Source organism: Rhodamnia argentea, chromosome 1 (genome assembly GCF_020921035.1).
Source record: "Rhodamnia argentea isolate NSW1041297 chromosome 1, ASM2092103v1, whole genome shotgun sequence".
In the NCBI taxonomy this organism is placed as follows: domain Eukaryota; kingdom Viridiplantae; phylum Streptophyta; class Magnoliopsida; order Myrtales; family Myrtaceae; genus Rhodamnia; species Rhodamnia argentea.
Window position 1 is genome coordinate 14,575,981 of NC_063150.1, and position 24,302 is coordinate 14,600,282.

Consider the following 24,302-nt stretch of genomic DNA (forward strand, 5'->3'; position numbering starts at 1 on the left):
AAAATGATACAATAATCATGATGAGGTATATTTTGATCTTCGATTTATCCTCATTGCTTAATCAATCTTATTCTCTTACTTATTTTAGCAAATTAAATTTTCCCACTAATAGTCTATTATCTAATTAGGATTGCATTCTTAAGTTAAATTGATTGACTAATCAATCTCAAAGATATTTTTGACACCTTCCATTCAATGAGTCTTGATTGATTGGCAATCACCCGTTAGACAATCATCTTTGTTAGATGCTTAGTTTAAAGATTCTATGATTTGTTTGTATGAGCAAACAGATCATCTCAAAATTCTAATCATTTTCACCTTAATGGCCCATGATCTTTATTCATCAATCAACTAACGCCTAGTTTTTGGAGATTGATCCTCAAAGCGATTTTGTCTAATGGGAAGCGTGAAAGACGATGAGCATAAAGAACACTAAGTTCGAAGACCAGCAAGACAGATCTAGAATTCATCATTCTTATTCCAAGAGAGCATTATTTGATAAATTGTCTTCTTGAGCATTTATTTGAAATCTTGTCAGAGGTGTAATACATAGTCAAATGTGTAGAGTGGGATAATCTTGGTAGAGGCAGATCTCGCTTTTATTGGAAGTGCTTATTGTCAAGCAATCACATCTTTCTATAATCTCTCATTTGATTATTTAATGGAATCCAACTAGTAAACTATTAATGTAGAAGAGTAGACGTAGTCTTACCAAAAAGCCGAACCACTATAATCTCTTATGCATTTTCTTCTACTATCTACTCGCGTCTATTTACTGTTTAGTGAAGCATTGCAAAATTTTGCTAATTACTTTTGCTCCTAGTAAACTCGATTATTTTAATTTCTCATTATTTATATGAATTAAGTTACAAACACCTATTCATCCCCTCTAGGCATTAGGTCTAGCCAAAACAATACTGTGTAGGTGCTTGTCTTATTTTTCCTTTTTTTTTTGTCATGAATACTTCTTTCCATTATTTTCTAAGGAGATTCAACGATGGCAGTAGATTTGCTGCATGAATTTACTGCGGAATAAGTACAGAATAAGTAGGGGTGATCAAATTGGAAATTGGACCTGACCAGACTGTACTGGTCAGTTCGTTCTGGTTTTGATTCTATAAAATTTGAACCGTTGATTGTCAACCCGGCCCCTGATCTCCGCCGATGAATGATCGAAAGGACGAGACGTTGGTCAAGAAAAATTCACGTTTGACTCGTGGAAGGGACTGCGCATGTACGTGAACGTGGGTAATCCTGGTCAGTGGAACTTGTGAGAAAGGATTCTCCTCCTCACTCACTCGCAAGGGGTAGGAACTACGGGTCACTGGGGACGGGTCCCTCTCCCCCCGACGATCATTGGTACTTGGTAGGTCCACCGGTTCGTGCAACTCGGACCATGTCTCTTCTAGCGACTAATGACAGCCAAACAAATCTGAGATTGATCTTTGCTCAAGTACGGACGAAAGCAATTTGATTTTATTAGATAATTTTCTTTGGTTTAAAAAGAATAAGTGCCTCAGAGATTTTAAAACACAACACGAAAATGTAATTAAATTTTGAAAATTTTCAAAAGTAAGGACAAGTAAATCAAATTAGGATAATCAAATCTCTTCGTTCAATTTCATTAATAGAAAATATTGACGTGATTTTTTTTTTTTTTACTTTTGTAAGGCATGTGACGTCTATGTGTCAACCAACAAGCATCATGTTAGAAAAAATATTGAGAATTTCATTAGATAAAGTATTAAGAAAACAAAAAAAAATAGCTTTTTTGCGTTAAAAAAGGCAAGCTATCAAGCCGTTTTGCTTCATTTCGTCGGAAAGGGCGGGCGATGGCGAGGAATTGGTTGGTGAGGGTCATCGGCCCCGGTCATGAGTGGCTCTAAGATTTGTGTGGCTCTGATTATCAAGGTCCAGTTGGCAAGTTTGGATAATTCATATGAAGAGGGCAATCAATTATGAATTTTTTGGGATCAACTCTCCTCTCCTCCCACCCAACAATCTCTCTCTTTTCCCTTTAGAGATTCCAGCATCATCGTTAGCACTTCTTAAGGGATAGAATGGTCTCTCTCTCTCTCTCTCTCTCTCTCTCAGCCTCCCTTTCTGTTTTTCTACCTCTCTGTCTCCCAATCTTCAAGATTTCTATTTTTCGGCTTTTCTCTCCTACTTTGGGAGTATTTGTGTGTGAATAAATTTCTACAATTAATCTTGGGTGAACATGGAAACAAATTCGACCATCAATCGTTTAGTCGACAGCCGCAAAGAAAAATATTCATGAGGTGGCTCCATAACATCTCAAGATTAGGCCGTTCTCCTCCCCTCGAATTTGGGTTTAGGTTTAAATCCGAGAGTTTTACTCTCCCGAACTAGATCTAAATATAGATTGGGGAGTTCTTTATGTGCATTTGATTTGTGTTCTTTTAACATAATGATGTTAGTGTTATTGCTCAGTCATGTTGATGGCGCATCGAACCTAGAAGTGCACCACAAGTCATTGCATATGACAAGGGAAAATTCGATGTGTGCTCCTCACTAAATCTAATGATGGGTCGTTAAACATTTACGATGATAGATCTGTTCTTAAGGGAAGAGACTGTGCTTTGTTATAGACTTTCTAGTATTTGCTTGCTCTATATTTATTTGGAATTTGTTTGACTTGAAAGCTTTCTATATACCTTTCAAATATTATTCTGCTTAATGAATGGAAATTTTCTTCCGACAAAAAAATTATGAATTTTTTCAGTAAGACAATATTGGGTTTGTAGATACTTTGTTGAGTCTCTAATAAGCCTGTTTTTGTTGCAAACAAGTGTGATGCTATTCAATTCCAAGAACTACCGTTTACCAATTAGTTTGACAAAAAAATTGGAGCGAAATGATGGAATGTCGAGCGCTGATCATTAAGGAATGTCTGTATTTCCATGGCAGATTCATTCGTTAAGAATGAATACAATCTGTGAACCGCATTTCAAGCTCCATTTATTTAACGAAAAATAACTTTTAGAAAAATATTTTTGGATTTTCCAACGATTTAGTTTCCTAAAAATGAGCAAGTCAAGCAAAACATTTTCCACTCATGAAGAAAACACATCAAAAGTGAGGAAAATGTGTTTCTTTTTTGAGAATAAAAAATATATTTTCCCTCATCTTTTTTTTTTTTTGGTAAGGATTTTTCCTCATCTTTCCTCCCTTCAATCTTTCACATTCATTTTCTTTTATTATTTTTTATTTTAATAATAGTTTTTCTTTTTTCTTTTCCTTACTTTTTTTTTTCTTCTTCTATCGGTCATTGGCCGTAGGCGAGGCTCCACCTTGCTAGATCTGGCGAGGTCGAGCTTGACCTTGCGGCGGCTAAGGATTTGGCAAGGTGGAGCTTGCCCAAGGCTAGCGAGCTTGACCTTGCCGTAGCTGAGGCGCCAGCTAGCTTGAGTTGCTAGATTTGGTGAGGTTGAGATCGCGTCGGCCTTGAGCAAGGCTGAGCCTCGCCAAATTTGGCAAGGTTAGGCCTTGCTCGACCTTGCAGCAAACGATGCTCGAGCAAGCTCGACTCGCCAAAGAACGGCGAGGCCCGAGGCTCCACTTCTCTTGGGCCGATCATTGGTTGGAAAAGGTAAAAGAAAAAAAAAGGAAAAAGAAAATAAATAATAATAATTAGAAATTTTGTTTTCAAAAATAAAAAATGAAAATTTATGAAATGAGCACAAGGAGAAAATCAAATCAAATTTTCCATACCAAACAATAGATGAAAATCTTTTCTAGTTCATTTTCGGATTTTGGCCAAATACTAAAAAATATCATCATTTTTCCGGAAAATAACTTGTTAGAAAACATTTTTCAGAAATGCAACAATTTTTACGGAATAAACGGAACCTATAAGCCGATAATCTATTCATTCCTTAAACTTCACGGCGCAATAGTATCAATTAGCATATTCTCAACAATTTCATCGTCCATGAATTAGATTCAACATATGTTCTTTCTTTCTTATAGGATGAACTGAATTTAGATTATGGGCATTTAGCAGTGATGCCACGTGTCATGCCCGGGTGGGCTAGCAAATTCTTAACACATATTTTAAGTAGTAAATCTAGAGATGCATGAACCAAAAGGCTCAACGACAGAGCAGCATCCACAACAACAAAGGGCCAAGGGCCTGATGCCCATGATAGAAAACCAAAGCCCAACCCACAACCCTCTTTTCTACCATTAGAATTTGGAAAACATTCTCACTTCAATCCTGCCATGAAAAGCCTAAGATTGTTGTCCGAAGATCCGCCTTCCCTGACGGCTCGCCTCGCCGAAGCTTTCCATTTCGAGACATTCTCGCGCATGCCTCCCGCGAGCGTCGCCCCCATGACCATGTCCAAGCACCTCGTCATCTCTTCTCTCCTTACAACCCCTGCTCCGTCCGCCCTCGCCTTCACGCCTACCTCCCACACGTCCGGGACCAACTTGGCGTTCGTCAGCTGATCCGACCAGCAGCGGGCACGCGACCATCGGCACGCCAGCCGTCAAGCTCTCGAGGGTCGAATTCCACCCGCAGTGCGTCACGTGGCACCCGATCGACTTGTGGTTCAAGACCTCCACCTGCAGACACCACGGAACTATCAGTCCGGTATCTCCATCGAGTCTTCCTTTTATCATCGCGTCTGCTTCTTCTTGTTCACTGGCATCGGAAGGCCGGATCACCCACAAGAATGGCCGGCCGCTCTCGCGAAGGCCTTGGAAAAGCTCCTCCATTTGATTTTTATTCAACACGGCCATGCTCCCGAACGACACGTAAATCACCGAAGAAGCAGGCTTGGATTCGAGCCACTGCAGATAATCGGTCGAGCAGTCGTACAGGTCGCAGCCGAAAGAATTATCGGACGGACGATCTTTATCATCCAAATAAGCCAGCGGAATCAGAGGCCCGATCGCAAACAGCCTCATGTCGCCCATGCCGGCTTTTATCAGATCTTCTTCCAGCGCGTCGAAGGTGTTCAAGAGAACACACGGGTTGGTTTCTTTTTCGAGGGTTAGGATGTGTTCTTGAAAGGTGGGTGCGATGGGGAAATTTGGATCGGTAGGTAGGAGAAACGAAGGCAAGTCCTCAGGGTTCAAAGGCGGCAAACCAGGCAACGAGATTGAAGTTGGAGGCTCATTCTTGCTACTTTGATAGAAACCACTTCGACTGTTGAAGTAGTGGTGATATATAGCAAAGACGGCAGCCGATTGAATAGAAAGGAAAGCGGAAGGAACGCCGAGATCTCGAGCCACACCGGCCGCCCACGGGAGGACGACGGTGTAGATCAAGAAAGTGACCGGTCGATCCTTCTCAGACAGGCTAACGATCAGTTCTCTCAAGTTCCGGGAACCTACCCGTGTCATCTCGGAAATCCTGTCTTTGTAGGAGGAGGGTTCACCGGCACTGCCGCCGTCGACGGAGAAGGAGGCGTGCGACAAGCCTTCCATCGAAATGGGGGCTTTGATGGTCTTCAAGTTTCGGCTGTCGACGGCGGTGGCGTGGGTGACACGGGCGCCGGCCCATACAAGGCGCTTGGCGAGTTGTATGGTAGGATTAAGATGACCCTGACCTCGGAAGGAGATGATGAGGAAGTGTTGGTGGTTCATCTTTTCTCTCTCTTCTCTCTCCTGTGATAGATTTTGGTTTGTGGGAATGGAAGGTTAAAATGGGAATAATGTCAAACGGATATACCCATTTCGATGACTTTATTGAGATTAGATTGAACCCACTACTACTCTCTTAGTCTATATGATGGGACGTTCTACTAATAAACGTGGGCGAACTAGTGACTTTCGTATAAGGGGAGGACTTTCATGTAAGAGAATGGACTTTTTTTCACATTTCTATAAGGAAAAGTGTTTAAAACTAACAAGAGCGAACTTACCAATAAGGAAAATTACTAAAACAAATTTAAATCTATTATAATTATATCAATTCAGTTCGAATTATTATTACTATTATTATTATTATTTCGCCTATTGAATCTGAAACTATGTCAAGTCAGTCCATCTAGCAAATTTTGACCGATAGGCGTTAATGGAAAAGCCGATAGGTTGACGACCTAATATTTTTTTAAAAAAAAAAATTTCCCTTTTCCTTCCTTATTCTACCTCCACCATCACCTCGGTTGGTTTGCAAATTCTAGCCATGTCCATACCATTCCCCCTGTCTTCCCCCCTCCTCTCTCTCTTTGTGTATTAGTATTTCTCTCATTGAAGCTTTTTCCGGCTCATGACCATGTGAATTTATAGGGCAAAGTTCTCTAGTTGATCATTGGACCTCTACGATCGGCCGGAGGTAGAACAAGGAAGGAAGGGGAAGGGGAAGAGAAAAAAAGAAAAAGAAAAGAAACAAAGGAAAGGGAAAAAAAAAAAAAAGATTATTAAAGTATTAGATCACCGGTTGGCCGGCCAAAATTCATCGGATGAATTGAATTGACACAATTTTAAAAGGTTTAGAAAATGAATCGGCAAAACAAATTATGATTTTTTTGGTAATTTTTCCCTTATCTATGACATTCGAGATGACCTTAGCCCTGGCCAAGTTCATTGCTCATGATGAGATCATATGAGGTCTTTAAGGCCTTGAAGAATCACTTGGATTGGAGTTTCTTCAGAGAGATATGGAGATTTTTCATCTCGATCATTCAATTACACAATTTAATTTATAGTGACTCTTTGGGTCCTATGAATACTTTGTGAAGAGTGTCAAATACCTAATAAGCAATCCACACTTTTAATAGTAGAAGAGAATATTTAAGATTGAATCTCTTGGCTGAACCAAAAAAATGGCCGATCTATTTAGAATTTAATGTCTGAATCTTTAAGTGAAATTCATAATTTGTTAAAAATGCATTTTGTACATACTCATTACCTCATAAACAAAAGTAAAATGTTACTTTCAATTGCAGGACGCAAGCTCACCTTATTCGTTTCACTAATAAACGACTAAATAAATAATGGAAGCAAAATTGGACTCGGCAGGACAGTTCACGCCAACACCAAAGTCCCTTCATTAATTATTAAAAAAGAATGAAAGGTGGCATGAGACAACAATATGGTACATTTCGATCGCATCGGAGAGTTTGAATAAGAAAATTGATTATGTAACGGTTTTTAGGTGACTGTTATACTAACGCTTTGTATTTAGCCATAAAAATAAAAAAATAAATATTTAAAAATTATTTCAAGGTCCATTCTTTTAAAAATTTGTAGTTCTCAATATGCCGTGAGAATACTGCTATGCTAGCAAAGTCCTTTCAAATAATGAAGAGGCGAGAGTACATATTTTTGTGATACACGACCTGATGCAAAGCTATTTAAGCAGAGAGAGACAAGGTTTTTCTCGCCTTTTGGGTAAACAGTAAGTCTTCCTCGTCAGCGATGACACAAGCGCCTCCATGAACCACCGCGTCTGCTTTTGGTCCTCAACCGTTTGCCTTTTGTCTATACGAACGATCTCGTCGCCTTTGCCGGCAGCCCCGTCCGATACTAGACCCGCTATGCTGACCTCCTTGCAAGCGCGCGAACGAGGAATGAATGCTCTTACATAGATCATAAACCCCCAGCTGCCTCCTTTGAAATGACGATCTCTTGCTCCCCGTCGAAGTTTTAAATTGGAAGAAGATGTAACGATCGAGTATTAATTTTATTCCATTGCTATCGATAAGTATTGTTGAAAAGAATCAAGACATCATGTGATTCTTACGGCTCATCCAACTTTCTAGTCCACCACACAAAAAGAAAAAAAGAAAAAAAACAGAGAAAATGACACCTGAACGGGACAAAAATTGTCCAAAACAACAGCTGACAACTCAATGCCCAAATGAAGGATACATAGAAGCCATACAAATAAACATGTATTCGCTAAATTGTCCAAAACGACAAGCTACTACGTTAGCTGGTGACACCAATGACAAATTCACTCGGACGCTTCTCTGACCTCGTCCACGAAGGCCCTAAGGTTCTTATCCGAAGACCCACCTTCCCTCACAGCCTCCCTTGCCAAATCCCTTAGTTTCTGGGCATTCCTCCTCATCTCATCTCCCTCCTCTCCATCTCCCATCACCAGCTCCAAGCACCTCCTCATCTCCCCGCCCTCGACCAGGCCTTCCTCGTTCTGCGTCACCTTCACCCCAGTCCTCCACACGTCCGTGACGAGCTTCGCGTTCGTCTGCTGATCGCTCCATTGCGGGAATGCCACCACAGGCACCCCACAGACCAAGCTCTCGGACGTTGAGTTCCACCCGCAGTGCGTCACGAAGCACCCTACCGAAGGGTGCGATAGAACCTGTACTTGCGAGCACCATGGTACTATCATCCCTAGCTTTTCTAGCTCTTCTTTTAAGCTCAAACTATCCTCTTCTTTCTCTTCTTTCCCGCTTTCCCGGATGACCCACAAGAACGGTCGGCCTGCCTCTACGAGTGCCCGCCCCATTTCCTCCTTCTGCGGCCTTGATAGCACGTAGATGCTCCCAAACGACAGGTAGATCACTGAGGCCTTTGGCTTCGTGTCCAGCCACTCGATGTAGCCGCTCGAGCTCTTGAAGAGATCTCCTCCGAAGGAATTGTCCGATGGATCTTGCCCATCCAAAAACGCGGACGGGATCAGCGGTCCAATCCCAATCACCTCAAACTTATCGACAGCTCGTATGGCGTCCGGTTCTAGAGCGTCGAAGGTGTTTGCCAGCACCCTTGGGTTGGCCTCCTCAAGTAGGACCTCGAAATGGCGTTGGAAAAGCGGGAGGCTGAAGTTGTACTCATTTTTAGCATTGCAAAAGGAGGGAATGTCGCCGGCCATGAGAGGCGGCAACCCAGGCAAGTGGATTGGCAACGAAGGATTATCGCCCGTGCTTCGAATGAGATTGCCGTAGCCATGGAAGTAATAATAGTAGAAGTCCAAAACAGTTGCCGGTTGAACCCAAACGAGCGTCGAAGGAATGCCATGAGAACGAGCGACATCGGCAGCCCACGGAAGGAGGGTGGTGTAAAACACACCCAAGAATCGCCGACCATTCTTGAGGTTCGAGGCGATGAGGTCGCTTAAAGTCTCCGGTCCTCGTCGCTTGAGCTCGTGCATGTACACATCGAGATCAGCCCATTCTTCGACGCCGTCATCGTAGCCATCGGAGAAGCTGGCGAAGGATAGTCCCTCGGGAGGAGATTTCGACTCGGCCATGCGGTGGAGGGCACGAACGGCGGTGACGAAGGTTACGCGAGCTCCGACACGCACGAGACGCTTGGCGAATTGGAGGGAAGGGTTTATGAGGCCCTGACCCGGGAATGTAACGAGGAGGAAGTGTGGAGGTGCCATGGACGAGGGTTGAAAGAAGATGCGTGGTAGCTGGTAAGTGGATGTGAAAGGATTAGCGAGGAGAATGAGGTGGGAACTGCCCGCTATAAATAACCATTTGTCTGAAAAAATTACGTCTTGGCTGACGAACAAGCGAATTGCTTGACTTGCGCGAGTGGGGCACAGTTTTTTTTTTTTTTTTTTGAAGCATGCGAAATGCTGCGTACTTTCTCACGTCGTTGGGTCACACGACGAATTAAGAAGTCAATTATTAGGGTTCAGATTTATTTTCAAGCCACCGCGTCGAGCAGTCGTACAGGTGGCAGCCGAAAGAATTATTCGACGGGTGATCTTTATCTTCCAAATAAGCCAGCGGAATCAGAAGCCCGATCGCGAGCAGCTTCAGGTTGTCCATGCCGGCTTTGATCAGATCTTGTTCCAGCACGTAGAAGGTGTTCAAGATAACACATGGGTTGGTTTCTTTTTCGAGGGGTAGGATGTGTTCTTTGTGACGTCCTAAATTTCAATGATTATAAAAAAATAAATTTGATGGATTTTTTGAACGCGGATTCCAATCTGGCTATTAAATTTGAATTTTTGAATATTTAAGATATAATAATTAGATATTTTTGAGACGCAGGTTAGTTTAGATTAGGCTTCTTCGATTTAATCGTCGCGCAATAGGACTTACACTCTTCGCACTTAAGCTTAATTCTGACCGAAATCTAGTTGCAAGCATATCCAAAATTACCCTCAATTTTAGTACCGATAATTTATTTTATCTCCGATTAGCTAATTATCAAATCGCCTTTAGATATTTTCACTAGTAGACAAGAAATTTGAATCTTGAGTTTACTCGTTGGGCCCCGCTATCACCTCACGTCAGCCCCTTTGTCCCATCACCTTTTTCCTTTTGTTTTTCTTTTCTCTCTCTCTCTCTCTGTATCTCTCTCTCTCTCTCACCCGTGCGAACTCCCCCCTCCTGTTCATCGTCTTCTTCCTTCATCTTCTTCCTTTTCTTTTGTTGTCCAGTGCTCCCTCCACCCGACCACCGCCACCACGGCCACTCACCTCGCCCAGTCGCCGCTCCATCCGCCACAGCCCGACGCCCAGCTCTTTGAAACCCGAGCTCCCTCCGGCCGTCGAGCCGTTGACCCACAGCCACCCAATCCTTCGCCCTCAGCCACCTCGCCCGACCACCACCAGTCGTTCTCGCCGGAGACCGTCCCGAGGCTCCAGATCCGAGACCCATGAGCAACCAAGGCCGCAACCCACAGATCTGTGGACCCGAGACCCTTGCAGCCGTTCCATTGCCGCCTAGCCACCTGCAACCTCGCCATTGCCCCTGTCGACCCGACGCCCAGCCGCTCGCCTTTTACCACCGTGAGCCTGTCGCGTCGACTGCGGACCCGCCACCCTCGAGACCCACAAGACCCAAGCCAAGAAACTCAGGCGGCCGGTCCCGCGAACTCCACCCTCCTCCGCCCTATCTCAGCCTGAGATGTTGCCACCGCCGTTCTACGACCCAGCCGCGCCCTCACCCAACCGAGCTCAGCCTCCGACGCCAGCCGCCGCCGAGCTGAGCCCGACGCCTCCTCCGCCCTGCTGCCCAGCCCCGTCGTCGGCCTCCTCTGTTGCCGCGACCTACCACCCCAGCCGCCTCCGTTTGCCGCTGCTAGCCGCCTCAATCGAACCCCCGAGCCCTTCGAGACCCAAGAACCCCAGATCTGAAACCTCCGCCGTGAGCCGCAAACCGAACCCGAACTGCGACCCGAACTGAAACTGTTCTGCGTGCGTGAGTTCATGTCGCTGTGAGCCATGAGCCCTCCGCACCCGTGCGTTATCGTGGTCGTCGCCGACGTACTTGAGTCATCACTAAACGTCGTTAAGTTATGAGTTAGCCCCAAACTTTCGGTCATGACGCTAATTGCGTTCGGAATTAGATTAATTAATTAATTAGAGTGTTTAGATAGATTAATTATAGTCGCATTAAATAAAAATGTGATTTAGGTTAAATAATCCTAATTAATTAAGATTAGTCGATTTGCTAGGTTGTCTATGGCTAATTAGGAAGTAGAATTGATTGAATTGATTGATTGTGTTGATTGATCATGAGCGCACGATTGATTGTCAATTAGAATTGAAATTGTGATTAAAAATTGATTGGTTGTAATTAATTAATTGATTCTCGAATTGTTGAATGTGAATACTAGAATTGATCGTTGATTGTCGTGGGGGTCCAATTAGATGTTAATAGGCCCAAATTGCTTGATTTGTCAATCGATAGAATTGTGCATTTATATGACCACGTATGAGATCAAATTGTATGATTTTGCAATAAAACAGTATTTGGCCAAGTATTTGAACATGCGAGTATGAGCATTCCACTAAATTCAAAAAAATGAACTGATTGGTTGTTGGTCATATAATTGGATAATTTTGACAATTATTATATTTTAGTTAGTCGGTCCTAGCAATCATTGTCTTACGGTTGTTGGATGTCGTCGGTCATTATCTTATGTTTGTTTGCGGTAGCTTGACTTGTGAAGGGTCAAACCTTTTAAAGATTCTTATTAGCTCTATGTTGTGTCGACAATTATTGTCTTTTAGTTGGTCTAGCGGAGTCATATGAACTATTAGAAACCATCGCCGAAAGTAAGGGACGATGCATGATCCCGTCAAGAGAGCACCAACCGACTAGTGTGCTGGACTTACGGGCCGTTGCTGATAATAAATGGACTACGTGTGGTGTCATGTGCATGCAAGTGTTGTGATAATTTGTTAATGGATTGAATTGGTTTGGTTGGTTTGACTGTTGAATCAAGTCTGCATCACATTATTTGTGACTTGGAAAGTAAGCTTGCATGTGATGGAATATTTGCTTTGTGATAATGTGATTGGTTGTTAGGACGTACGAGCGAACCAACACCTTAGCCGGGCTTAGGCATTAACTCACTAAGATTTATTTTTCACCCCGTCGTTCAACCATTTCAAGTCTCTAGTGATGAAGCTATGGGCATTTAAGGCGAGGGTCGTTATAGGATTTTTGGGAGTAGATGAGGGTTTAACCTTACCCGACCGTGTATTTTTTGAGATCCTAGTGAGCCGCCCCAAAGCATAGGGTTGTATTTACCTTATGTAGCTACGTAGGGTTAAAATTCCTATGCTTTGACTTTAATGAATGAAATAGTATTTTGTGAATTGAGTGTGATGATTTTCCTACTATCTTGTCCCACTAATCTTGTTTGCTTGGGAGAGTTGAACGTTCCTCATGCACCATAAATTCCTAGGTCGATAGTGTACTTGGACGATATCATTCGTGATACTGAGGTAATTTGGCATGCTTGTTGTGTGCCCGGGGTTCGGGATGTGACATTCTTGAAAGGTAGTTATAATGGGGAAATTTGGATCGGCGGGTAAGAGAATCAAAGGCAAGTCCTCATGTGTCAAAGGCGGTAAACCGGGCAATGAGATTGAAGTTGGAGGCTCATTCTTACTACTTTGATAGAAACCACTACGACTTGAATAGAAAGAAAAGCGGAAGGAACGCCAAGACCTAGAGCCACATCGATCGCCCACAAGAGGAGGATGGTGTAGATCAAAAAAGTCACCGATCAATCCTTCTCGGATAGGCTAACAATAAGTTCTCTCAAGTTACGGGAACCTATCCATGTCATTTCGGAAATCCTGCCTTAGTAGGAGAAGGGTTTGCCGGCGACGAAGAAAGATGTGTGAGATAAGACTTCCATCAAAATGGGGGTTTTGATGGTCCTTAAGTTTCAGCCATCGACGGCGGTGGCATGGGTGACACGCCCATACAAGGCGCTTAGCGAGTTACATGTTAGGATTAAGATGGCCATGACCACGGAAGGAGATGATTAGGAAGTGTTGGTGGTTTAGCACTCTCTTTGGTGTGATGGATTTGGGTTTGGGGTATAATGGAAGGTTATATGGGCATGATGTACGTTGCGAAAAATACTGAGAGATGTGCAAATTCAAGCGCAAAATAGCAAGGATGAAAGTAAAATAAAAACACGAAACACGATCTATGTGGAAAACCCAAAACGGAAAAAAACCACCGGGAGAGAAAGGGATTTCACTATCTTTAATAATGAGTACAAGCGTACAATAAAAATCTAAGAATCTAACAAGAAGAACATGAAAAACAAAGGGTTTCGGACAGAAGGTAAAGGCTCTAGGGCAAAAGCAAAAGCAAGCGTTGTAATATAATATACAACATATCTTTTTATAGCCCCCTCTAAAAAAAATTCTAAAACAAAATGAATGGTCTAAAATAATATTATCACTAATTTGAAAGTCCAAATATAACAAATTTCCATCATGACTTCAAATCTCAAGAAGAACGTTTTACTAAACGCTACAAGAACTCTCTCCCTCACCATCAAGAGTGTCCACACAAGGCCACCCGTCAAACGTGCAAAACCAACAATATACATCCCTAAGCCAACGTAAGCGTACTCGATGTAGGAAACAATAAATGAACCGCTATCAACATCGCTTAAACAACTCAAACGATGAGTACACCAAGCCCAAACCATGCTTGAACTTGGTCAAAGGAATTGGTTTGGTTCACATATCCGTCGGATTATCAGTTGTAAATACTTTCTTCATTGTAACTATCCCCTTAATAACCTCATCACGCACAAAGTGATAACGAATATCGATGTGTTTTGTTCTCTCGTGATACATCGTTTTCTTGGTCAACTGAATCGCACTTTGGTTATCGCAAAAGATAAAGGAGGATCCCTCCTGCTTTACCCTAAGTTATGTAACCTAATGCTTCAACTAAAGAGCTTCCTTTAATGTATCCATTGCTGCCATGTACTCTGCTTTGGTGGTAGATAAAGCAACCGTGTTCTGCAAAGTTGCTTTCCAAGCGGAACTACCAAGTTTAAAAACATAACCCTCTTAAGGATCTCCTTTTATCAAAATCACCTGCATAGTCAGAATTAATGAAGCTAATAACTGAATGTCCTATATGACAACCTCTATTAAAGACCAAACCAACATTTGAGGCACTCCGGATATATCGAAAAGTCCACTTCACTGCTTACTAGTGAGCTTTACTTAGATTTGTCATATACCTGCTCACAACACTAATCGCTTGAGAAATGTCTAGACAAGTGTATACCATAATACATAAGACTACCCTACAGCACAAGAACATGGAACTCAAGACATCTCATCTTCTTCTTTTGTGATTTTAGGTGACAAAGAAGCAAAAAGTCTAAAATGGGACGCCAAAGGAGTACTTACTGGTTTAGCATTCTTCATGCCGAAACATTCAAGAAATTTCTCAATATACCCTTTCTATGAAATGTATAACTTCCCAACCTATCTATCTCTAAGAATCTCCATACTTAGAATTTTTTTAGTAGCTGCAAGATCCTTTATCTCAAATTCCTTATTAAGTTGCTTCTTTAACAATTGTATCCCTAGCATGTCCTTCATTGCAATAAGCTTGTCATCTATATATAATAGCAAATAAACAAAAGAACCATCACCCAATTTTTTATTTTACACACAACTGTCATGCGTACTTCACGAGTAGCCATAACTTAACATAAATCTATCAAATCTCTTGTACCATTGCCGTGGAGATTGCTTGGGACCATATAAAGGGTGTTTCAACCTACAAACATGATCTTCCTTAACCTCAACAATGAATCCCTCGGGGTTGAGAAATATAGATTGTCTCCTCAAGCTCACCATGTAGAAAGGGGATCTTGACATCAAGTTGCTCAAGTACTAAATCATAAAGGGCCACTAACGCTGAGCAACACACGAATGGAACTATGTTTCACAAACTGAATAGAATATTTTATTGAAGTCGATTCCTTTCTTCTAACTAAAGCCCTTCGCTACCAAACATGCCTTGAATCTTTCATCTTCAACCCTTGGAATTCCCTCCTTTCTCTTGAAGATCCACTTGCATCCAACAGCTCTTTTGCCCTTAGGCAATTTCATAAGATCCCAAGCTACTTCTCGGATTTAGAACAAATAACAGCTTCACGGAATGTAGAAGGTTCTTCAATACCAAGCTCTTCAGAATCTGTAAGAGCATATGTTACCAAGTCGGCGAAACCATACCTCTAGGAAGGCTTAATTTGCCTTTTAGCTCTCTCTGCAGCCAAAGTCCGAGGTTGTTCAACTTTTTCTTTAATCAAATTTGAGTCTTGTTGCTCATTGTCACTTTTTGACTGAATAGGAACATCTTCGGAAGTTCTCCATGGATGCTCTACACTAAACTCCATCTCTTTCGATATATTCTCTTCCTAAACATATGTAAACTCAACAACTTTTCTTTGATCAAGCATAGAATTTTCATCAAAAGTAACATCCCTACTGATTATTAACTTTGGTGAGCGAGGGTCAGAACACCATAATCTATATCCCTTAACACCATCTGCATAACCAATGAAAATACCTTTCTTGGCTCTAGGTTCAAGCTTACCATCTTTTACATTATAATAAGCGGGACATTCAAGTACTTTAAAAAAGAATAATCATAAGGTTTGATAGACTATATCTCATTTGGAGTTTTACATTCAATTATGATGGAAGGAGAACGATTTACCAAATAACATGTCGTGTTCACAACTTCAACCTAGAAATCTTTATCAAGTACATCATTAGAAAGCATACATCTAGCTCTCGCTAAAAGTGTTCAGTTCATGCACTCCGCCATCCCCATTTTATTGAGGTGTATACCCGATTGTTCGATGTCAAACAATCCCTAAATCTTTATAGGATTTGTTAAAATCATCTCCACAAAACTCAAGACCATTGTCTATTCGGAGACACTTTATCTTCTTGCCAGTTTGATTTTCAATTAATATCTTCCACTTTTTGAACGTGTCAAAAACGTCACTTTTACGCTTTAAGAAATAAACCTAGACTTTCCTAAAAAAGTCATTAATAAATGTCGGAAGATAAATTACATCACATTTAGATGTAACTTGTGTAGGTCCTCACAAATCGAAGTGAATGTAGTCAACTGTGCCCTTCGTCTAGTGCACTCTAGTACTAAAACTAGCTCTACGATGTTTCCTATAAACACAATACTCACAAAAGCCAATTGGGATTGTATGCTCCCCACAAAGTAAACCATGCTTACTCAAGATTGCCATTTCTCTTTAGCTCATGTGGCACAACCGCATATGCCACAACCTTGATTTATAAGAATCTGAAGAGGGTGATATATTTAAAGAACCAACAATAGTACTTCCCTATAGAGTGTAAAGACCATTCTTCTTGTTACCTCTCATCACAATCAAGGAGCCCTTTGAAATTTTCAAAACTCCACCTCCATTGATATACATGCATCTAATGGAATCTAAACTGCTCAAAGAAATAAGGTTCTTCTTCAAATCTAGGATGTGCCTAACATTTGTCAAAGTTCTTACTATCTTGTCATGACATTTGATCCGCACCGTATCAATACCCATAATCCTACAACCGTATTGCTACCATCAAAACCGAACTACCAGTAACTTTCTCATATGTCTAGAACCAATATCTATTTGGGAACATATGATATGGACAAGCGAACCCAAAATCCATTCATTGTCTACACGACAATCCGAAAAAAAAGCAAGTAAGAACATTATCTGCATTAGCAAACTCATTATCCTTTAGCAGACTAGCCAAGTAAGAACTCTCCATCGCCCTTTAGCCTTGAGCAAAGGACATTCGTTTTTATAGTGTCCGAACTTGTGATAATAGTAACACTCAACTTTTTTTTTGTCCTGGCCTGACCTAGACTTCGAATGCCCTTTACGATTACCGCGTCTATCTCGATGATTCGACCTTCCCATAACAACTAAGCCATTGGCTTTATCCGCACTACTACTCGCATTTAACTTTGTACGCATCTCTACGCAATTCAACGAGGCCTTCATAGCCTCAAAAGTTATGGATTCTCTTCCATACAACATAGAATTCACAAAATTTTCATACAAGCTCGATAGCGGGCATAATAAAATTAGGGCTTGATCTTCATCATCTAACTTCAAATCTAGATTTTTCATATCCATAACGATTTTATTAAATTCATCTACATGTTCTTGGATAGGAGTACCTTATTGCATCTTTAACGTATAAAGACGCTACTTCAAGAATAATCTCGTCGTAAGAGATTTCTTCATATAGAGATTCTCTAGCTTTTACCATAATCCCGAAATTGTTTCTTCAACAGCAACTTCACGAAGCACCTTGTCAGAAAACGACAATTGGATGGTGCTATGTGCCTTCTCTTCCATCTCTTCGATCTCTGTTGTAGTCATATTGTGGAGATAATTCCCATCCAAGGCTCTAATCGAATCTTCCCGATGTAACAAAGCCTTCATCTTGATCCTCCATAGTCCGAAATTGTTTTGACAATCGAAAGGTGCTGCTTCGAACTTGATAGCCATCTCGAACAAAAGACTGAAATTCCTTCGTTATGATACTTATTTGTTGAGGAAAATGCCAAGAGATGCGCAAATTCAAACGTGAAATAGCAAGGATGAAAGTAAAATAAAAATACGACACAAGATATACTTGGAAAACCCAAAACTGAAAAAAAAAAATCATGGGGAGAGAGAGGGGTTTAACTATCTTCAATAACGAGTACAAGTACACAATCAAAGATCTAAAAATCTATCAAGTTCGAAATAGCTACTTTGAACTTGATAGATGCCATCTTGAACAAAAGACTGAAATTCCTTCATTTCGATACTTATTTGTTGAGGAAAATGCCAAGAGATGCGCAAATTCAAACGCGAAATAGCAAGGATGAAAGTAAAATAAAAATACGACACAAGATATACTTGGAAAACCCAAAACAGAAAAAAAAAATCACGGGGAGAGAGAGGGGTCTAACTATCTTCAATAACGAGTACAAGTATACAATCAAAGATCTAAAAATCTAACAATAAGAAAGTGAAAAACAAAGAGTTTCGGGAGAGTAGTAAAAGGTTCTAAGGCGGAACCAAAAGCAAGCGTTTCAACATAATATGCAACATATCCTTTTTATAGCCTCCTCTAAAAAACCCTAAAACAAAGTGAATGGTCCAAAATAACCTTATCACAATTTGAAAGTCAAAATATAACAATGTCAAAAGGGATATATACAATTTCGACGACTTTAGTGAGATTAGATTGGACCCACTATTATTTTCTTTGTCTTTAGGATGGGAGGCTTTAATAATCTAAACGTGGGCCAACTAGTGACTTTCATGTAAAAGGATGGATTTTTTTTTTTTATGGTCATTCCTTTGAGCAAAAGTGTTTAAGCTTCTTAGCCAATGGAAGACTCACTAAGGTTGTTTAAGTTAGAGTTTTCACCGCCTAATTTCTTCCATGGATGACTTGCACGATGTATGTTGTCCGACACTTGCCCGGTGTTGGAAGGTCCTCAAGCTCGAGGGTTGAGCTACGTTAATCTCTTCTTCTTCTGATTCTATTACCGCCATCAACGCAAACTATTAACGGTTCGCGGCAAAGAACATGACAGCAAGCAAGCGTACCTTTGTTTGCTTCTTCTCCACCAAGCATGGAAGTTTAAGGATAACTTTAGGTCGGTAGCTACCTAAGGAAACTCCGATTCAATCTATTAGCTAATTCTTTGGTCTTCTAAATGGAGGAGACTAAGATTGTAGACTGGGCGTAAAGGGCATGTGGACCACAAGTATCTTCTCTTAGACTCGATTCCACTACTACCAACCCAAAGAAATACGACGTCTTTGAGTTATATGGTTTATGCCGAAAAGGTACGAAGTGTTCGCCTCTGCACCCGTTGCTTGCTCGGATGCTTCTCTGGCTGGAAAGGAGGAATGAATTGAGACTATATTTGAAGTGGTCAATCTGACGGATGGATAGGCATAGCAGAAAAGAAAGATAGGGTCAAACCCACAATTGAAGTTTTAGAAATAGTAAAAGAAAGGTGTCGGTTAGAAAATCGGGGCACCCGGCCGCACTATTTGCTCTGCAACTACATGATAAAAATAGAAAGTATAGCTTTTAAATGGGAACAGAACGAGCCGGAGCGAAGGAGGGATTGTACCACAACTTGCTTTGAGATTGAAACAGTTCCTTTTTTCAAAGACCCTACGGGACATTATTGAGAGCTGGAAAGGAAAGAGTAGAAAAAGCTCTTTAAAGTTCAATTTTCTTTGATCCTCATCTCATTGACTACTTATACAAATAAAAATACAAATCAAAATACGGGAGATAAAAAAGATGTAGGGTCGTTTGTCCGCTTGGCTAGTCAAACATGAGGAAGCTTTTCCATGGCACCCGGGATGACTTAGCCCTGACCGGGTTCATTGCTCGTGATGAGATGATATGAAATTTCTAAGGCGTCCAAGAATCCTTTCGATTGGAGTTTCTCGAGGGAGATATCGGGATTTTTCATCTCAACTATTCAATTACACAATACATATGGGGACTCCTTAGTCCTATGAGTTTTTGAAGAGTACGGATACTTGATAAGCAATCAACACTTTAATAGTAGAAGAGAATATTTAAGATTGAATATCTTGACTGAACCAAAAAAAGAGTTGATTTAATTTTTTTTTTGTCAGAGAATTGATCTGTTTAGGAAATTGTTTTTAATGGGTATCTCAACTTTTTTTTTTTTTTTTAAAATTTTTGGATCTTTAAGAGAAATTCATAATTTTTCAAAACTACATAGCCGTACATACTCATTAGCTCATAACAAATGACTAAATAAATAATGGAAGCCAAATTGGACTTGGCATGACAGTTCACGCCCCCACCAAAGTCTCTTCATTTATTATAAAAGAAAGAAAGGTGGCAGGAGACAAGAATATGGTACATTCTCAGAGCATTGGGGGAGTTTGAATAATAAAGAGGTGAGAGCATTTATTTTCACGACCCACACAACCTAATGCCATGCTTTTTAAGTAGAGAGACGAAGGTTTTCTCGCCCGATACTCGACCCGCTCTGCTGACCTCCTAGCAATAGCGCGAGCGAGGCACGAATGCTCAAACATACACTATAAACCCCGGCCGCCCCACTTGAAACCACAACATCTTGTTCCCGGTCGAAATTTTAAGATGGCGGCAGATATAACTATCAACTATTATTTATACCCCTATAATTGTAGAAAGGAATTAAAACATCATAATTCTTCCGTCGCTGAGAAACAGAAGGAATATGGTGCGACACTCTGAACATTTTGTTCTCAACAACACTCTAGTCCACCATGTAAAAGATGGAAAAAAAAAAAAAGAGAAAATGACACCTAGACGGGACAAAAATTGTCCAAAACAACAAGCTACAACTCAATCCCAAATGAAGGATACATAGAAGCCATACCAACAACATGTATTCGCTAAATGGTCCAAAACGACAAGCTACTACGTTCGCTGGTGACACCATTGACAAATTCACTCGGACGCTGCTCTGACCTCGTCCACGAAGGCCCTAAGGTTCTTGTCCGAAGACCCACCTTCCCTCACAGCCTCCCTTGCCAAATCCCTTAGTTTCTGGGCATTCCTCCTCATCTCATCTCCGTCCTCTCCATCTCCCATCGCCAGCTCCAAGCACCTCCTTATCTCCCCGCCCTCGACCAGGCCTTCCTCGTTCTGTGTCACCTTCACCCCAGTCCTCCACACGTCCGTGACGAGCTTCGCGTTCGTCGGCTGATCGCTCCATTGCGGGAACGCCACCACAGGCACCCCACAGACCAAGCTCTCTGACGTCGAGTTCCACCCGCAGTGCGTCACGAAGCACCCTACCGAAGGGTGCGATAGAACCTGTACTTGCGAGCACCACGGTACTATCATCCCTAGCTTTTCTAGCTCTTCTTTTAAGCTCAAACTATCCTCTTCTATCTCTTCTTTCCCGCTTTCGCGGATGACCCACAAGAATGGCCGGCCTGCCTCCACGAGTGCCTGTGCCATTTCCTCCTTCTGCGGCTTCGATAGCACGGAGATGCTCCCAAACGACAGGTAGATCACTGAGGCCTTGGGCTTCGTGTCCAGCCACTCGATGTAGCCGCTCGAGCTCTTGAAGAGATCGCCTCCGAAGGAATCGTCTGATGGATCTTGCCCATCCAAAAAGGCGGACGGGATCAGCGGTCCAATCCCAATCACCTCAAACTTATCCACAGCTCGTATGGCGTCCGGTTCTAGCGCGTCGAAGGTGTTTGCCAGCACCCTTGGTTTGGCCTCCTCAAGTAGGACCTCGAAATGGCGTTGGAAAAGCGGGAGGTTGAAGTTGTACTCATTTTTAGCGTTGCAAAAGGAGGGTATGTCGCTGGCCATGAGAGGCGGCAATCCAGGCAATTGGATTGGCACCGAAGGATTATCGCCCGTGCTTCGAATGAGATCGCCATAGCCGTGGAAGTAATAATAGTAGAAGTCTAAAACAGTGGCCGGTTGAATCCAAACGAGCGTCGAAGGAATGCCATGAGAAAGGGCGACGTCGGCAACCCACGGAAGGAGGGTGGTGTAGAACACACCCGAGAATTGCCGACCGTTCTCAAGGTTCAAGGCGATGAGGTCGCTTAAAGTCTCCGATCCTCGTCGCTTGAGCTCGTCCATGTACACCTCGACATCAGCCCCATCTTCGACACCACCGTCGTAGCCATCGGAGAAGCTGGCGAAGGATAGCCCCTCGGGGGAAGATTTCGACTCGGCCATGCGGTTGTGGGCATGAACGGCGGTGACGAAGGTCACTTGAGCACCGATGCGCGCGACACGCTTGGCGAATTGGAGGGAAGGGTTTATGTGGCCTTGACCGGGGAAGGTCACGAGGAGGAAGTGTGGGGGTGCCATGGACGAGGGTTGAAGAAGTTCTTTGCGAGGACTAACGGTGCTGAGATACAGCACTCGAAGGAAGATACGTGGCAAGTGGATGTTTGAGGATTAGCGAGGAGATTAAGGTGGGAACTGCCCACTATAGATAAGGATTAGCCTGAAATATTTACGTCTTGGCTGACGAATGAGGGAGTTGATTGATTTGCACAAGTGTTGTAGCCTTTGATTTGTCTTGCTCTATCTGGGGGACATTTCAAACTATGCAAAGCTGTGTACCTTCTGACGTCATTGATTTGGGTGTCATGACGAATTAAGAAGTCAATTATTAGGGTTCAGATTCATTTTCAAAGTTGAATTGAACATGGCGAGGACTGATGTAACGTTGTCTCGTCTCCACCTAATTTCGCCACGTACGAGTCTTCTTTATTTTTTGGTATCTCCAAATATTATTTCTAAAATACTCTGAATTTCACTCTACCCCGAACTCCTAAACCCTAATCTCTCTTCTATCTATATGTAGCTACTATGGCGAGATAGTAACGTAGAAGTCTATAGCTACATAACCCACACAGAGTCATTCAATTCAAGTGGCTTCTAGGCCAAACTCACTATGACAAGGCGTTGGGCTATACTATTAGATCAAATTGTATGTCCATTTCGTTTGTCATAAACCCGGTTTTTTTTTTTTGGGTCGAAATAAAGCTCGATCTTCTCCCAACAAAATTGGCCATCCCCTCGAACCATGGCAAATGCTGACGGTTGACCCCCGGCCGAAGCTCCCTCTCGCCCCGGATCCGGCGGCCTCCACTGAACAGGTGAGCCTCTTCTTCTCCTTCTTTGGTTTTTGAGCAACCCCCATTAATGTAGTTAAATATGATAGTGGAAAAAGGGCTTAAATTGTAAAAATAAAGTGAGGAACCTGATTTTAGACCCAAAAAAAAAAAAAAAAGTGAGGAACCTGATTCGGACTTCAAAGAAAAAAAACTTAAAAGGACTCAATTGCAACAATAGCTCAAATTAGAGGACGAAATTCAAATTCAGACCTTTTATTGACAATGCGAGAGTTTTCTCTCGCACGCTCCCTCGCTCTCTCTTTTTCCTTAAAATTGCCAAATCTTTTTCCTAAATAATTTCATTCTTCGTCGATTATGTCAACGCTGTCAATGATATTGTTGGTGGATCTAATTCATTCCTGTCCATTGCCATTCTAAAAGCTTCTTATCTAGACCGGTGACCACTCAACGTCGTCATTGGACTGGCTTGTTAAGGTTATCACTGTCTCATGCCTCTACAATCAGTCCTTTCGCTCATCAGTGGCATGGGTGACACGCCCATGCAAGGCGCTTGTCGAGTTGTATGTTAGGATTCAAATGGCCGTGACCACGGAAGGAGATGATTAGGAAGTGTTGGTGGTTCATCTCTCTTTCTGGTGTGATAGATTTTGGTTTGGGGTATAATGGAAGGTTACATGGGCACAATGTCAAAAGGGATATATCCATTTCGACGACTTTAGTGAGATTAGATTGGATCCACTACTACTTTCTTAGTCTTTAGGATGGGACGCTTTAATAATCTAAACGTGGGCCAATTAGTGGCTTTAATGTAAAAGGATGGATTTTTTTTTTTTTGTCATTCCTTTGAGCAAAAGTGTTTAAGCTTCTTAGCCAATGGAAGACTCACTAAGGCTGTTTAAGTTAGAGTTTTCAGTGCCTAATTTCTTCCGTGGATGACTTGCACGATGTTATGTTGTCTAACACTTGCCCGGTGCTAGAAGGTCCCCAAGCCCAAGGGTTGAGCTGCTTTAAGCTCTTCTTCTCCGATTCTATTATCATCGTCAACGCGAACTGCTGATGGTTCGTGGCAGAGAACAAGACAGCAAGCGAGTGCACCTTTGTTCGCTTCTTCTCCACCAAGCACGGAAGTTTAAGGACAACTCTAGGTCGGTAGCTACCTAAGGAAACTTTGATTCAATTTGTTAGCTAATTCTTTGGTCTTCTGAGTGGAGGAGACCGAGGCTGCGGACTGGGCGTAAAGGGCACATGGACCACAAGTATCTTCTCTTAGAATCCGTTCCATTACTACCAACCCAAAGAAATATGACCTCTTTGAGGTATACGGTTTATGCCGAAAAGGAACGAAGAGTTCGCCTTTGCACCCACTGCTTGTTGGGATGCTTTTCTCGCTGGAAAGGAGGAATGAACTGAGACTAGATTCG

The 24,302-nt window shown here is 42.1% G+C and overlaps 2 protein-coding genes and 1 long non-coding RNA gene across 3 annotated transcripts; all 3 read right to left on the minus strand.

The window, feature by feature from the left end:
• Window positions 1-661: 661 nt before the first annotated feature.
• Window positions 662-24,302, minus strand: LOC125316112. The gene is made up of 3 exons (XR_007199435.1): window positions 24,224-24,302; window positions 14,960-14,964; window positions 662-672 (listed from the first exon to the last, which is right to left on the minus strand). It is a non-coding gene; the product is annotated as an uncharacterized LOC125316112 (long non-coding RNA).
• LOC125316111 (phloretin 4'-O-glucosyltransferase-like) lies at window positions 7,732-9,343 on the minus strand. Its single transcript, XM_048283371.1, has one exon. The coding sequence runs from the start codon at window positions 9,317-9,319 to the stop codon at window positions 7,928-7,930; it is 1,392 nt and encodes a 463-aa protein (XP_048139328.1). The 5' UTR covers window positions 9,320-9,343; the 3' UTR covers window positions 7,732-7,927.
• On the minus strand, window positions 20,548-22,205 carry LOC125316110 (phloretin 4'-O-glucosyltransferase-like). The gene has a single exon (XM_048283364.1). The coding sequence runs from the start codon at window positions 22,103-22,105 to the stop codon at window positions 20,714-20,716; it is 1,392 nt and encodes a 463-aa protein (XP_048139321.1). The 5' UTR covers window positions 22,106-22,205; the 3' UTR covers window positions 20,548-20,713.